Raw genomic sequence first — 17,535 nt, 5'->3', positions numbered from 1 at the left:
ATGCTACTTTTAATATCAATTATGTGAGCATGCAACATTGCTAAATACAAAGGTCATATAAGCTCACAAATGACTTCTGAGGCTGTCATTTTTAAAATTAAAGAACAATTTTGGGCTACCAAGACATCATAAATTATGGGTCTTTTCTCGTTTTCACTTAACGATTATACATTTTCTCCCCACTGCAATTCACTGAGAAGCTTTGGTGCCCAGTAGTTACATCGTTTCCCCATAGCATTCCTCTGAGAAGAAATAGCAATGCTGTCCTTCTACAATGGCACCCTGCTGTCATGTTTGAGGAAGATTCAGGGGTAGGGCATCAACAATGGGCCCCTGTGTTGGTATTGCCTAAAAAATGGAGGCTGTGATTTCTGTTTTTAAGTAGAAAAATCAGTTCCATGAATTTAGGATGAAGATCTATTGACATAAGATGCTCAGAGTTGGTAAAAGGTAAATATGACAATTTTATGATCATTGTCAATGTCAAAAAATGAAGATTTTATGTTTCTATATAATTAAACAGAGTTAGCATAGAATGTATATATAGATGATACACATGTATAGTACAAACCTATATGCTAAATTTATAGATTACACGCCAGAAGTATATTCTCCAAACAAGCTGTAATTGATTTTTTGAAAAGTAAGAGAGGGGAATTCATCCACATTTAGCCTCATGTGACACTGACTCATTTGGAAACCACAAGGAAAAAAAAATCCTTTTTGTAACCCACTTTCCTTGTCTAAAACATGGATGCTTAACAAATCTCTCTCTAAACATATACAGAGAAACATACTGTGTAATTTGCTTTAATTTTAGGGAATATGAAATCAAAACTTTGATGACAGATAAACTTGCACTCAAATCTTAATTTCTATCAGTTATTAGCTTTACAAGCCTGCAAGCATTAGACCTTAGTTGGGCTAACTCCCCAATGTGTGAAAGGGGTTACAGATACAACTGTGTATGGAGTGCTTGGTTAGTGAGAGAATGGGTTCTAGAAAGCGATTAGCTTGAGATATTTAGTGAACATCGAATACATCATGTCAGATCAATGCTTTACTTTCCTCCCCTTTCTTCTGTCCTTAAAGAGTCATTCCTTTCAGTATTATTGGCTTGCAAATCACTGATATTAAAATAATCTAATTGGGAGATGCTATGTACTTTTGCCAAGCAAAATTTATAGAAAGAGGGTTGTTTAGAAAGTTGATTTTTTTTCTTCTCAGCTTGAGAATACCTCTGGGGTTCAATATAGCAGACAAAATAGCAGTAAGAGGTCAGACTAAATCAAAAGCTCCATATGACTTCTCAGTTTAGCACTATTTATATTTTAAGACAAGCGTGGCACCACATGCAATAGTGATAGTGTATCACACAGTAGTCTAATCCTTCCACACATGCTCAGCACTGCTTCTAAACTTTACAAAACTCACATGAAACCAGTTTGTAAAATCACAAGTTTAAGAAAACTTTATATTCACAAGAAAGCTATTAGGATTGCTAAACAAGGACATTGAAAACTGTTGGGTGTTTTAAACATGTTATCAGAGATTGTCTGACATAGCCTTAGATGCTTCTGTTCACATATTTGAGTCTATCAACAGGTACATTTATTTCCATTTTAACTAGTCTCTGATGAGACAGATCGAAGCAAGTCCTCTAAAATTCAATCTATCTACTATCTATATCCAGAAAGACATCGTTAATATAGTTTGTGTTAACATGTGCTGGGGACTAAATGAGACTCAAATACTCCCAGTCAGTAAAAAGTACCACAAAGGGAGATCTGTATGGGCAGACCTTACCTTTCACCCATTCTAACTATGAAAGACTAAGTTCCTGTCACACCTACACAGATTGTCTGCTCTCTTGAATTCAACTGGAACTGTAGATATGCCTCCCAGGACACTAAGTAGGATCTTTTGTTGTGAAGATTTCCTGTTACATGCTATTTTTCCTGTAATTCATGAACCACGGGCATCTTCTTACTGGCTGCTTATTTATTACCACTGACAAATGGTTTCATAATACTGACCAGAGGGGTTACATGGCTCACAGAAATTGTCCGTACAAGAATCATGATGTCAAAACACAGCATAGACCATCAACAGCATCAGTGAATTATAGCTAGGTTCTAATGGTGATAATTAATGCAATTCACACTAATTATTAGGAAAAGTTTACAAACATTAAAAATTGCATAACAACATCTGGATTTGAAAGGGCTGAAAAAAGACATGGTCAAACACAATACAAGGGCTCCACTTTTGTGATTGGTGTCCACATGGTTTTGAGGACAGTACTTTCTCCATCCTGCTCAGCCTGGTGGACTCAAGCTGTCTTCCCAATTTAAACAGTGGCACACATCATTGTGAGAAAATTGATTCCACAGAGCAAAACATTTCCAGTTCTTAGCATTATCTGGCTTCCCATTTCTAATTTCTCAATTCTTAAAAATTCTTATAATGAAAGAATAAAATATTAGTCGAGAGAATTTCCTTATTTGGAAATAAAATGATATTGACAGATCGAGTTCTGGTCTGTGCAGATATGAAAAAGACTGAATTCAGGCAATTTTCACATTAATGGACATTTCCAAATGCCTGAATAATAAAGCAAAGGGGTCTTGGTGAGTCTGTTGGACTTAATCATCAGCATACAATTATTGGGAGGAAAGAGAGTGTTTTACAAAAGTGTGTTCTGCCTTGTGCACGCCACGACACTATGGAAAATTTAAAAGGCAGCCCTTTTAAAAATGAGTGGTATAAAAATTCACAGTAATGTACATCATTTTGTTTTACATAAGCAATCAAAGTAGGGGCAGTGCTGAGCAGATATACTGTACAATACAAAACAGTGTAACGAACACAGTAGTAACACATGGGGACATAATGCTAAAACAGTGCTCTCTGGATGGTTCTTTTACTGGGTGAATACTCCAGCCAGAGATATTTAAACTCTGGGTTCAACCAATCCTTTGCAATTAGACACAATTAAATCCTCTGACATCGTGAGGGACCAGATGCTACAGGAATCATCATCTAGGTCAGTACTACTCTCTACTAGCATTTCATTATATGGTCAAGTGCAAGGACCCATACAGAAATGACATCCAAACATGGGCCAGATGATTTCAACCATTGTTAATGACAGAGGTAGAGAAAAGTCTGTCTGCAGCCACAGGCTCTGCCTCCACTTTTAACATGGCAACAGACAGCTTCCTGTGAGGCAGTAAAGCCATTTCCTTTTCTCCCGGTTCATTCATGGCAAGAAACACATCCCGGCAATGTCTGGAGATTTGCCACATTGCAAGGCGTTCCTGATGGTCAAAGGGGAGTATTAGCTTTCAGATTTTGCCGCTTCACCCTGGGCTTCCCCACTTTGTTCTGTGGAGCTTCGCTGTGCATCATTTTCACCCTCTGTAAGAGACAAGGAAAACAGATCAAAGAAAAGCTTGTGCTTACTGACTCTCAACATATCATATTGGAGACTTCAGACATATTCACAAAGTCTGGAATTCTCATAGAGACAAGTGCATTTTCTTCGTAGTTCACTATCAAGAAAATAACAGAAGCATCCAAAGTCTGGTATTTTCTGTGACATCAGAACAATGGGAGTCAAAAATAAATAACATGTGAAATATTAGAATTGTTAGTCATAGCTGTGCTATTGATGAATATGGAATCTCGTGGCCAGCTCATCACACTATAGTCATTGCACAGGCTACAGAAAGCAGAGGTGGGAACATGTTCTGAAGATTTAATTTGAAGAAATATTTAAAATTTACATGTTCCATTATTTATAGCACTTAAGGATAATCCATCTGATTTCTCAGAGATTTTATTAGTTCAAAATTAAAAATAGGAATTGGAGATAAAAAGAATGTTCGTTAGTTGGTTAGTCTCTTGTCCAAGAGTTACAGTGGTCTCTGGTCTGCCCTCAAGAATGTATGCATAATTCCAGTCAAACAATCCTCATCACTGTACCCCCTGCAATCCTAGTCAGTGACAGTAAACACTGAAATTGGACAATGCTTTCATTAGGCCATTTACATGAGTGAAAGCTGTAGTCAGTCCTTAAATTGTCTGCATTTGTCACTTGTCTACTACAACCAAGATGATCTTGTGGACAAAATATTTTGGGGTGTTGCAATACATGAATTATGAAATGTTTTCTGAGAGTTTATTGTAACTCAGTGTATGAAGGTAGATGGACTCGCTAATTTTTAAAAATGTAAAACTAAAAGTACTTATCCTTTATTCTTTGTTTATGAAAGAAGGACTCGCTAGGTAGTCCAGGCGGGCCTACAATTTACTGTCTCCTGCCTTAGCTGCCCAAGAGCTGGGATTAGAGGTGTGTACCAAGATGCTTGACTCTATCCTTAATCTCTTTAAAAATTAATTATGATTGTGTGTGTGTGTGTGTTTTAGCCCATTTGTGTCAGAGTGCGCATGTGGACATCACAGGACAAATTTCAAGAGTCTGTTCTTTCACTGTGTGATCTGGGGACTGAACTCGGGTCATCACAGTTGTGTAGCAAATGTTTTTACTGTCTGATTCATCCTGCCCACTCTTTTAGCTTTCATTTTTAAAATGTAGGTACAAAATGTCTCAGGATACTCCAGTGATAGTTTTTTTAAAAATTAAAAACTGTTCTTTAACATTAAAAAATCCCATGTCTTCATCTTAAAGTACTATCAAAGTATAACTAGGCATTGTATATAATTGTCATACATCATTCTGTATTATTAGAGTCTTGAAGAAGCTCTCTAGGCAATCAGATGATGTGGACTGTGGATGTTTAGATAAGCATGGACTAAGAACCCAGTAAATGGAAGAAGTTCTTGATACCCAAAGAGGAAGTCATGTTAGGGCACATGGAAGACAGTCACTAGTAAAGGATGAAAGTGACTGCATAAATACAGATGAAGACTCTGATCCCCATGAGGACTGGGGCTTCCTGGTCTGGGGACACTTCTCAGGGGTTAGCTTTTTACTGAGAACACAGATGTGGCTAATGAAATGTTGGCTAATTAATCATGGAGCCGTGAATTGCTGAGTAAATACTGCAAAAAAGTAGAAACAGAAATCTTGAAGGAAATCTGTCCCATCCTCAGAGGTATTAAATTTGTTATTATGTATGTCATTTTTATAGATTAGACTGCATATTGTATAATTACTGCTTTTTACATGTGGAGTAATAAATAAAGTCAGTGCTGTTAATAGTTTGGCAAGTTGTACACTTTATGGTTTGAAGAGAAACAGAAGATTTTGCAAGAGCTCGAGAAATTGGAATTTGAGTGCAGAATTGTTTAGAAAAGAAGATATGCACAATCATCAATATGCTTGAATTAATTTCAACTATATAATTGTAGTGTATTTAATACAAAATTATTGTATTTATTATTAACAAAAATCTCATTATTACTGAAACTATTTATGATAATTTAATATGTTCTCTTGTATAAGGAATGCCTCGAAGCTAGCCATTCTTAATGAGAGGCAAAAGAGAAAAAAGAAGCAATTATACCATAGGAAAAAATACTTCAATATTAAGGGTTATGCTAAAATTAATGCAATTATTTAAAATTGAATATTTATGTAAAAATTAAAATAAAATTCTAATAAAAAATATTAGCAAAGCCTCCAAATAAAAAAGAAGATATATTTACCTATTTTATGACACTAAAATGAAATAATTCTCTACAGTCTTTCTCCACATTACTTTGAGAAGTAATAGTGGAGAAGCTATAGGACTTAAATATGCATGGCACCATAAAACCAAAGCCATGATGTCAAAGCTTTATTACTGATCTAAAATTGAAAGGCTGATTTTGATCTGCTGACCTTTAGTAACTGGATGGAATTTTCTTTTTTTGTGTGTTAACACATTATATAGTGACTCAGTTTCCAACAATCTTTAGGTTGTCTCAGATAAACTGTAAGTGTGAGGCTATATTGAATGTTACAAGTGGAGTCAGAATCTCTAAATGCTTTTTCACAAGTGCCTTTTCATGTAAACAGCATTGTGGTTCCTTTAATTTTGAATTCTTTTATATTAAATGATCATTTTTGTACATATTCTTAAGAAACTTGTGGAAGTTATAAATGAAGGAAATATTAAATGACTAATTCTAACACTAAGAATAAAGAATATCAAGTATTTTAATGTATTAATCTTTTTTTTTCAGTAGTAAATTCAGATGACTCTGATCAGTAAAAAAAAAAAACCAAAACATTTTCACAAATACGTTCAGTCGTGAAAAGAAAACCAAAAGATCACTTTATCTAAGAAGTACTTATATAACAAATGATTTTTATTTCCATTCTCAGTAAAATTGGTTCTAGGACCCTTTTCTTTTGAAATGGTTCTTAGAATACAGAGGTTTGTCTCATTCCCTTGTGAATCTTAAGTCTCTGTGAAATGTGAGAGATGGCCAGTGCTATCCATGGCAGGAGAGCCAACTTTGTTTAAATTTCTTCATAAGCAATTTCAAGGCTTTAGTAGTGATTAGAATTTTTTAAAAAGTCACATGTTTTAATGTTTGCATGTGGATAGGAAACTCTGTAGAGAGAAATCATTTAAAACAGGAAGATGGTATAAAAAACTAGTTGGAGACCTTTATCTTTCCCCGGACTATTTGTAACTCTGTCAGGTGATTTTGAAAGAAGGTGTGTGTGTGCGTGTGTGTGTGTGTGTGTGTGTGTGTGTGTGTGTGTGTGTGTGTGTGTGTTTGTGTGTGTGTGCCTTAATCCCACTTAGGGAAATGTCCCAGATCATCCTATGTTCCTAGAAAGAGGTGCATCAAATGACTCACCTGTCTTGTTGATATCAAGACCGGCTAATTTCAAGGCTAATTCATTGCTGTTACCACTTGCAGAGGAAACCAGGATATCGTGTATTGCATTTCTTCTACCTGTTCTTCCTGAAGCAATGAAATCTGCATATGTAGTTTCCACATCAGTCATTGCTAACAAATATCCACATAGCAGGGACTACAAAAGAAAAAGAAGTCCGCAGGTGAATTGAATGGTAGTCAATGGAGAACATTTAATGAAGACAAGTATTAAAATGACTAACTTATACTATGAATGACAAACAATTGTTTTGTTTGTGAGGAGTGCTTTGATTCCCGTTGAAGTATTTACATAAAAAGTTAGGATATTTATGTCCAGGATTTAACAGAAAATACTTGGAGGTAGAGGATCATGAAATTTCTATTCCAACTACTCATTTTAAAAACAATTATTTTTCTTTTATACGTATGAATGTATTGCCTGCCTGTAAGTGTACCAGTGTCCTGCAATACTGGTGAAAGTCAGAAGAGGGCACTGGATTTGGAACTGGAGTTCCAGGTGGCTGTTAGCCACTATGTAGGTGCTGGGAACAGAAACCTGGTCCTCTGCAAGAGCAGCCAATGCTTAGTCATCTCTCCAGCCCCCAAACTACTCATTTTTGACTTATAGTGTGAAACAGTCCCAGACAATAAAGTAAACGGATGTAGCAAAAAGTTTTATGAAAAAGGCAGAAGATTAGATTTAGCCCATATGCCATTGTTTATGGACACATGGTTTAGATTTTAAAATGCTCCTTTTCTCATAGCATGTTAGATATGAATTGGAAATCAAATAAGAGTTGAGTGAAGTTGTCCAGGTTAGATGCATGTATTTAATAGGTGCACTGTTTATATAAAAGCTAAGAATATCTGAGAAACTGACTTAAATCCAGTTTGCTTTCTCTCATTACTCTGCAGCAGCAATTCCAAATGCTGCTGGTCATCAAATACTTCTATTGTTCAGGAGCCTGACTCTTCTACTTCAAGGCAAGTCATAACTTGAGGTGAATAACGTGCTCTAGGCAAGTCATGGCTTGACGTGAATAACGTGCTCTCGTGAGTGAATCCCTAAAACACAACTTTGAATTTGCTGTCAGTGAAAGTCATATTTCCCACACAAAACCAGAGATACATGTACTTGAAGACTGATATAGCGTATGTGCTAAATGTTGCATAAACCTGTGTGTTGGATGCTTTCCATATGGAGAATGAACTATGACAGGTGCATTTTGATCTCAAGTAAGTGAGATTATTAAGTATTCAGCAAGCAATAGTAAAAGAACAAATGATAAATAGCAGATAGATAGAAGCAGTAAATAGCAAAACATCATAAAATTGGGCACTTGAAACATCCAGCAGAAACTACTGGAACAGATCAATAGAGAGAGCAAGCAAAAGTGACATCATCAAATCAGGTGCTTACAACATCCAGCAGAAATGACTGGGAAAGCCCTGCTCAAATGGTCATGCTGGAGTTCCAGATTGAGAGATTTCCAAGCAGAGCAGAGTGGTCTCTCCATGAATGAACTTCCACCATGCAGTTCCCACCGGTCATTTTTATACAATAAGATAATAGTAACCTATGTCAGAAATGTTTCCTTATTCCTGTCCTCAAATATGCAATATTTTTAATACCCTTAACTGTTTGTTTTCCTTTATGGCCGTCAAAGAGGTAAGGGAGCAACCAGCACAGGATAGGGAGTTTTGGAGGACACTTGAAATAAACATGCTACAGCCTGGAGCAAGGGGGCCCTGTTTACATCAAGTCCTCTTTCAGTAAGCTTAAATAGCACATGGCAATTTACCAATATAGTGTATATTACAGACACTTAGTCCCCAGTCCATGTCACTGTTGGGAGCTGGTGGAAGCTTTATCGTGTGGGGCCTACTGGAAGAGAGCTAGGTCATTGAGAGCATAACCCTGGAAGAGAGGATGTTAGGACCCTGGCTTCTCCCTTTCATTTTGTTTTCTATCTACTACAAGTTGTATCCTTGTATGTCATATGTAACTAACATGATGCATTTCCTTGCTACACGTTCCAAAGCACCAGAACCAACCATATGGGTTGAAATCTATGAAGCCATGGATTAAAAAAAATCTTTCTTCCTTATTAGTTGTTTATCCCTTATGTTTTCTCCCAGCCAGGTGCCTGGGATTTGGGTTCTGGTTATTGCTCTTTGCCACTAAATCATGAAACCAATTACAAAAACCCTTTAATCTTGTTCTTAATTAGTAATTGGTAAAGAGATGCAGTGAATACTGTGATCATGAATGCCACTTCAAGTTTAAGTAGAGCAACAATGATTGCTCAAAGCTACCTTATGGATCAAATCCTGAATTTGGAAATTTCCTAGCTGGCTAGATACATCTTTCGTTTCTTTTCCTCTTATAGGCTGTGCAAGAGTTCTTCACACCGAGCCTGTCATTCATTCATTTGGCACCTTTTATTTCATTCTCTTGTAGGTCCAGTGAATCAGTTGCCCATCAGTTCATGTCACTTTGAACACTAGGAAGTCCCTTCGGTCTGTTATGATCATTGCCTTCCTACCTATGCCTCATGCTGGGAAAACACTGCATTACTCTGTCTTTCATCTCACTATCAGGTGGTTGTTACCAGAAAAAGTTACAAAATTGTGCCAATTGGCTCAACTTGAAGTTTCTGACTCTATTATTAGTATACAGGGAGAGTTACACAGAAATTCTTTTATTCACCTCTAGGTGACTTTTTCTCCTGTTCTGCTTGTGGGAACAATTCCCAGCCCTTTCCAGTCTGCACATCAGACACCACCTATTTTCAGTGATGGCTCCATCTTTGTTTTCAAAAGTGATACAGGCTTTGCAAGCTTTCTTCAAGTTCTTCTTTCCTAAGCAATCTCTCTGCCTTTTCTTTCTTATGTAGATGAATTGCTTTCTTTGTTTTAAAGACATGTTATTGATCTTATTCTATTCCATCGCTAATGTCATCATCCACTTGTCATTAATATCATACACCATGTTTAACACATTTTTTGTTTTTTCTCCCTCCTTTGAAATCAATATAGAATTATTTTGATTTGATGTCACTTTACAGTTCAACTCTATCTAAAATGCAGCTGCTAAAGTGACCTTGGGCTGTTCTTGAAAACATCCAAAGCCTGACCCATAGTCTACATATTACGACACTTTTGCATTCTTTTTAAGTATTTCAATGATATGAATGGAACCCCCATTTGCTGTTTTTACTGCAGCACTCACTCTAACTAATACATTGTAGAATAATGCACTGTGGTTTTCCAGAGGCCTATGCTGGTGCATTTGCTCAATTGTGTTTCTCTACTGGAATTCATTTCCCTAATAAACTTGTTTGATGAAACAGATAGAGCCTCAAAAATCACCCCAAACTGATGATCTCTTTTATCATTTTTTCCTGTATTTTTAGGATACACTCCCCAGACCCAATTTTTGTCTGTATAGGGCACTTCCAACATTATGGTGATCTCTCCTAGACAAATGGAAAGTTATGGCAAGACAAGAGCTGGGTAATAAGAGGGGCAGAAGATATACTCTGTATTGTGTAGATTCTTTTGTGTGGAATGCATATGACAGAATGTAGAAGTGGGACTGTTTGAAGGGAAAAGGAACAGAGATAGAGGGGCCAGGAGGAATGGGAGGGTAGTGGGGAGAAGGCGATGAGGAAAGTGCAGTGATATTTATGTATAAAAATGTCATAATGAAACATTATTTTGTGCACTAAATAAAACTCTCATTTTAAAAGGAACTGCATTTTGTTATTATTTTCATAATATCCAATTTTAAACAGAGTCCCTTGCATGTAAATATGGCACTAAATAAATATGATGAGCAGAAATGATGAATCACCCTTCTCAGCAGCCACAGAGAATTACCCCTACTTTCTCATGATGCTAAAATACCAAATCCTAAAATCCACTTACTCCAGTCTAAGCATTTCTACACATCAAGAGTCTGAGGACCTCAGAGTTAACATTTTTCTCATCTTCATCTTTTACTTAAGTTTCTGGAACTCAGGCCCACAAATTTCCAGTACATTCTTTATACTTTGCAAGGCTGTTTCTGAGACAGCTGCATAAAGTTTTGAACTTGGAGTAATTCAATCCAATTAGTTATGAAGATATTGTTATTAACTGTACTACCATTAGCAACACAATGCTTAATTTCTATATTAATTTGAAATTTAGAATTGAACATGCACATGAGCCTGGCAAACATATCACAAATATTTAAAGGGAAGGGGAGTGAAAGAAACAATGTCTTTCTACAGTCACTTCTCTTCCTAGTGACTTTCAATGGCTTTTCAAAGCATGAATTTAAGAAAAAAGTGTACAACTGCTATTATTTCTCATCTGGAAAAATAAAATAATATGAGCTAGAAATTAGTGGCCTTGTTTTTCAGAAAAAAAGTCTCTGAGAATTTAAGTGATTTCTAAATCTTATACAGAAGCATGGCTTTCAACCTAGATCTTATTTTGCAATATGCATCCTTATTTATTTTCCATGATTATTTTTCTCTGTAGACTGTCATGATAATTCATGTGGAGGTTATCTAATTCACTTTGCTGATAATTATTTTGACAAGATTTGACATATCAAAAATGAAGCAGAGAATGATGGTGATACTTTCCAAGAGAAGATATGATCAAAAGAAGCTGAGCTGTGTTATGGTCTATATGGCTGAAGATGGCATGTGAGCAGCACTGACAACTTTGCAACATGGACAACTTTAAGTTTTCATTTAGTGTGCTCTGTGTTATATGCTACCCAGATAAACAGGACTATGAAAGATATAAAAGCACATTGTAATTGTCTTCAAGTGGTCATACAGTGTTTGCATTTGGATTATGCAAATGACATTGAGGACAATTCAGGGAAGCATTATTGCTGTAAAATATTCCTCCACTGACACATTTTAGAAATATAATTTTAGATTTGTGTGTACATATTCTACACATATAAAGCGCTGTAAGTGAAATATTCAGTATTATATTACAGTAGCTATCATAATTATTATATTAGCTATTATTATAAGTGCTTATTTTTTCATGCTTTCTTTGTACAGATAACATATTTCTTTTATGACAAAGGAACAATAGCTAGCAAGTAGCACAAGCTAAACAGATGCAGGGCAGAACAAATGTAATCATACTTTTGGACAAGATATGTATTTGCTTTGGACTTTCTATATATTTCTATTATTATTATTATTATTATTATTGGCTTCTAAAAATGTTTATTTTTACATGCATAGTGTTTTTTTTGTAACACTCAAATATTTAGGCACAGGTCTATTTATTGTTTCAGTTACCAAAGACCCTGAAATGCCTTTTGCAACAGACATATAACTGTACAAAAAATATTTTTCTGTGAAATTCTGGAAACCATTGCCAAAAGTTTTGTCTGACATATGTTGAGAAATAGAATAATAAATAAGAAGAAAATAATGACATCAAATGAGTGTTAGCAGCTGCCCAAGCAGGAGTTAGCATGTATTCTGACCTTATAAAAATAATCAGAAAAACCTTCTAAAAATGTTTTAATAGTGGTCTTTGATTCCTTACTATATTCTCCTATTTATGATGCTGTATTTAAAATTTTATAGACATAAACTACTGAAAATATTGAATACATGCAAGAAAATCTGGATTTTTTTATATATACAGTTATACAAATATATATTAATTAATGCCTGGAGGAAGAGGAAAAGGATATTTTACTGTTTAAATACTGAGCTATTCAAAGATTAAAATTCCAAGTTTAAGCCTGTAAAAATGACAATTAAAACAATTCAATCAAAGTTTATGAATGAAAAATAAGTTTGCTTTTCTCCCTCCTCCACCTCAAGAGAGTCCCACTCTCACTCTAACAGAAAGTACTCAGTGTTGCTTTCAGAAGTTTCCAACTATAAGATGGATTCTAACTGACAGGCATGATTGGTTTTGGTCTCCTAGTTTATCCACTTTATTTTTCTAAACTCATAAATGCAATTATTTATTAAAAGGACTTTACTCTAGTGGATCTTACAGCTAGTTAGATTTCAAAAGCTTTACGAAAGCATGTACTCACCTCTCCTATCTTAAATTGAAGTGTCCCACATTGGTGTATCCTAGAAGCTGAGCCTATGAAGCTGCTAGGATGATTTTTATACTGATATTGAGTCATGAGCCAAATGGTAACTGGAGAACATGCTAATTTTACTTCTGTAAATGGGACACATGAAATGAGACTCACAGACTTGGAAGGGAGAATAGAGAGACTGCCCACAGCACCCACTGAAGCCCTCTCACATAAGCAATACCATTTCTTCAAGAGTTTAAACCAGAGGAACAAAAAAATTCTTCCTGCTCCACTATCTCAAATTCAATGTTGTAACTTCCCAAGTGTTATTATAATAAAACCACGTGCAGTGTCTTAAGAGTTCCTGAGGAGTTTCCTATGTTGTGGTCAGAGTTTGGTATACATTCCTGCTGTTGAATTGTTTCGACATCAGATTTCCATGCATCCTGAAGGCTGATGAAGCACTCCCGTGTGCTTCATTTATGTGGAACAAATATACCAACATTTGCCATATGAGAAATAAAAAGAAACAAAGTATTTATTAATTCACTAAAGCTACTAATAAACCTGTTACATATTTACATAAATATTTTTAATTTATAGAAAACATTTTTCAAAAGGAAAAGAAAATTATGGCAAGAATTCTGTATAGTTTTACATTTGCAACCCTGGTTTCTTACAAATGTCTGGCTTAATAAGAGATATCTGGTTTCTTAAACCTGCTTCTATACTCAATCTGTTTCAATATGTTTCTTCAGTTGAATTACATTAAGAAAATTTGGCCTACACACATTTTTTTCTTTTAGGTTGGAAAGTGAAGAGAATTTTAATAGCCTTTTCAGAGAGTTGTGGAGTTTTTTATAATGCAGAATAAAAAACCATAACAATATGTTTTCCATAGCCTGTCTTATTAAAATCTCTAATGTCTATCTTGCATCTTGAATGGGTCTTTTGTCCATGCATACACACATGTGCACACACACACACAGTATCAAGCATCACTAACTTGGCAAATATTGGTTCACTGGGCACTGAGTACATCTTCCATTTAGTAATATTTTCCATTATACAATATACCATTTGTTAGTAATGCCATCTATCATATCAAAAAAAGTTTTTAAGAATTGAAACATAAAGGCTGGAGAGATGGCTCAGCAGTTAAGAGTATTGGCTGCTTTTACAGAGGACCTGGGTTTGATTCTCAGAACCCACATGGCAGCTAACAACCATCCACATAATTCCAGTTCCAGGGGATCTGATACCCTTCTCACCTCCGCTTGCATTGCATGACACAGGTGCACTTTACACACACACAGGTAATATATACCTAAAATAAAAAAAATAAATAAGGAATTGAAACATAAGCGTTTCATAGGGTCAGACAGTAAGTTTTCCAAAAATTTCAATTTTTCATCTGAAAGCTCAGATATTGCAGTAAAGAGCTCCCTTTAATCATTTTTAAGAAAATCTTAGCAGGGCTAGGGAGATGGCTCAGTGACTGCTGAGCACTGACTGCTCTTACAGAGGATCTTACAACCATCTTAACTTCAATTCCAGGAGAATCCAACATCCTCCTCTGACCTCTGCAGGCATTGCATGACATGGGTGCATTTACACACATACAGGCAATATACCCATACACATAAAAATAAAAAAAAATATTAAAAAAGAAAAATTTAGCAAGATATCCAAGTTTGCATAATCGTAGTTTCTTCACATTGATCTTCTCAGGAAAAATGGTGAAACATTCAAAACAGTCCAGTTTGCCTTGCTATGGAGCAATCACATAGGGCTTTACTAGTGGTAACTATTCATGTTGGTACAGCAAAAGTCATGAGAATCCCCATTTCATCACATGAAATATTGAAAAGACATGACACTGAGATCCAATAAAATTAACATTTTCTTACTGATTTGTCAAATATATTTTAGTAAATTTGGCATTTAAAAAATATTGACTGTGAGTGTGTGAGTTATTAGTGAAGATCAGCATCGCTAGCTGGAGTAGTGACAAATTTTTAGTAGTTTTTCCCTCCACATTTTGTCACCATTAATATAAATGTCAGTCTTTTTTATTCGTGAATACATTTTATATTGTTTTTATAAATTCTTAGTTGGTTTAAAGTATCATTTAATTACTTCAACACAAATTTTTAGACCTAGGATTAAATTGTTTACTACCCCCATAATGTTTAACCAGAGTTTAAAATAAGAAATCTTAGCCTACAGCTGTTAATAGAGCCAGAAGCACTATCTATTTTAAGAACTATTTTCAATCTATTTAGGTAACAAGTGACTTCAAGGGTACTCATAAATCCTTTTGCTCATACGGAGGCTTCCCTTTTGCTATTCCTAACAACAATTTCTGTTTTTCTGTCTCTTAAACCTTATTTATATCTTGTTTCTTAACTCTCTGTAAAAAATCTTGTCAGTAACTTTAAGGAAAAGATCAGTCACCCTACATAAGTTTCTTCAATTCCCTTTTCTTTATCAACACATCAATAGTTATCCATAAATAGTTCTGCCTTTGTATGCTCCCAATCATAACAGAAGATTTAAATAATAATGCCAGCAACGGAAGCACTGATGAGTTCACAACAAGTCTAGTTTAGTTACTTTTATTAACGGTTATGTGTTTTTAAGTTTTTTATTTTTATCAAATATTTATGATTAAGGATTTAAATGAGTACCTTGGATAATTTGTTTTATCTTCATAATGGTGATTTCTAGATTGTATATTGAATATTCCAAATAATGTATCAGTCATTTGTCATATAACCTTTGTGATATCCCTCCTGAGACAGTTAATTAACTGTAGAAATACGGCTGGTTTAGGAAACAAGTAATAGTCACTTGTACAGTACAAATGAAGAAGCTAAGACAGAGGGGTTAAATGACTTCACTGGTACCTTTTACACTCAGTGGCAACACTGACATCAATATTAGGATCTGGGATTATACACTTCAAACCACAAAGGCACATAAAGTTTACAGAAAAAAGCAGACTGAAACTTGAAGACTTGAGTCTCACACAAGAATCAGAAATTCAAAAGAAATTCACATGCCAAAATCACAGAGAAAAAATAATAACATGAAAAATCAAAATAACATACCCACACCAAATACCAATAGTCCTCTAGAAGAGAACAATGAGAACCCCCTAGAGATAATGCAGGACATGGAACTCAAAAAAAAATTATAAACATGATGAAAGAATTCAGTGAATGTAAAGAACACACAAACAAAGAACTCAAAGAACTGAAGGAAGATAAGGATAAACTTCTGAATGAATTCAGAAAAGAGAAATATTGAAGACTACTCAGGCTGAAATAAAGAAGGAAGTGAAACACTCAGTAAGCCAATTAGAAATGAAAGGAGAAAGCCTCACCAATAGGATGAATGAAATGGAAAACAGGAAGGTAAAGTGGATGAACTAGACCACTCAAGCAAAGATTATGAAAAACTTAAGAAAGCACAAGAATGGAATATACAGGAATTGTGTGACATCATAAAAAGGCCAAACTTAGGAATCATAGGCATACAGGAAGGAGACAAATCCCAAGATAATGGCATGGACCAGATCTTCAACAGAGTCATAGAAGAAAATTTGACAAAATTAAAGAAAGACATGCCCATACAAATACAAGAAGCTTATAGAACACCAAATGGACAGGACCAGAAAAGAAACTCTCCATGGCACATCATAGTAAAAACACTAAGTGTATAGAGCAAAGAGACAATACTGAAAGCTGCAAAAGAGAAACAACAAGTCACTTACAAAGGAAAACCCATTAGGATTACAGCTGACTTTTGGGTGCAAACTATGAAAGCTAGAATGCCTGGGCAAAACTATTCCCAGTTTTAAATGACCACAGATGCCAATCCAGATTACTATACCCAGACAAAATGTCTATTATAGTCAAAGGAGAAAGAAAAATCTTCCATGACATAAATAGGCTGAATAAATTCATGTGCAAAAACCCAGCCCTTCAGAGAGTTCTGGAAGCAATACAAAGAGCTGAAGAAAGGAATGACTATACCCAAAGGGTTGTGGAAAGAACTTCAATGAAGGTATAACTGTGGAGAAGTAGAGCTATATAAAGAATGTAAACATAATTAAAAATGACAGGATTCAATACCCATCTTTCATTAATAACTTTGAATAAATATTAACAGACTGAAAACCCAGTCAAAAGACACAGACTAGATGAATGGATTAAGAAACAAAACCCATCTTTTTGTTATCTGCAAGAAACTCATCTAAATTTCAAGGACAGGCACCATCTTAAAGTGAAAGGATGGAAAAAAATACACCAAGCAAATGATACTAAGAAAAAAGCAGGCATAGCAATTCTAATATCTGACAAAATAGACTTTAAGCTAAAACTAATCCATGCCTACTCATCCCCTGCCCCCCGAGATTGGAGTCAGGACACCATAGAGCACAGCAACAGATTAAGAAACTAAGCCCATCTTTTTGTTGTCTGCAAGAAACTCATCTCACTTTCAAGGATAGAGACTATCTCAAAGTGAAAGGATGGAAAAAAATATACCAAGCAAATGGTACTAAGAAAAAAAGCAGGCACAGCAATTTTAATATCTGACAGAGTAGACTTTAAAATAAAGCA

At 35.2% G+C, this 17,535-nt stretch overlaps 1 protein-coding gene across 4 annotated transcripts in view; it reads right to left on the bottom strand.

Annotated features, from left to right (window-relative positions):
* Positions 1-1,306: 1,306 nt before the first annotated feature.
* The window catches only part of Pkia (cAMP-dependent protein kinase inhibitor alpha), a 95,629-nt gene continuing 79,400 nt past the window's right edge, over positions 1,307-17,535 (bottom strand). For 2 of the 4 annotated variants that reach the window (XM_029560162.1, XM_008826054.3), the window contains 2 exons: positions 6,820-6,997; positions 1,307-3,420 (listed from right to left, as the gene is read on the bottom strand). In XM_029560162.1, the coding sequence (XP_029416022.1) occupies positions 3,341-3,420; positions 6,820-6,970 (231 nt within the window). In that variant the 5' untranslated portion in view covers positions 6,971-6,997 and the 3' untranslated portion in view covers positions 1,307-3,340. Of the gene's footprint in view, positions 3,421-6,819; positions 6,998-12,916; positions 12,936-17,535 lie in introns of those variants that run through there. The other 2 variants (XM_008826056.1, XR_003848319.1) reach the window with 2 other exon arrangements.

The sequence above is a fragment of the Nannospalax galili genome, unplaced genomic scaffold, assembly GCF_000622305.1.
Source record: "Nannospalax galili isolate Female #2095 unplaced genomic scaffold, S.galili_v1.0 scaffold829, whole genome shotgun sequence".
Classification (NCBI taxonomy): domain Eukaryota; kingdom Metazoa; phylum Chordata; class Mammalia; order Rodentia; family Spalacidae; genus Nannospalax; species Nannospalax galili.
The sequence above is the reverse complement of the archived record's forward strand: the minus strand, read 5'-3'. Positions and strand labels throughout refer to the sequence as shown.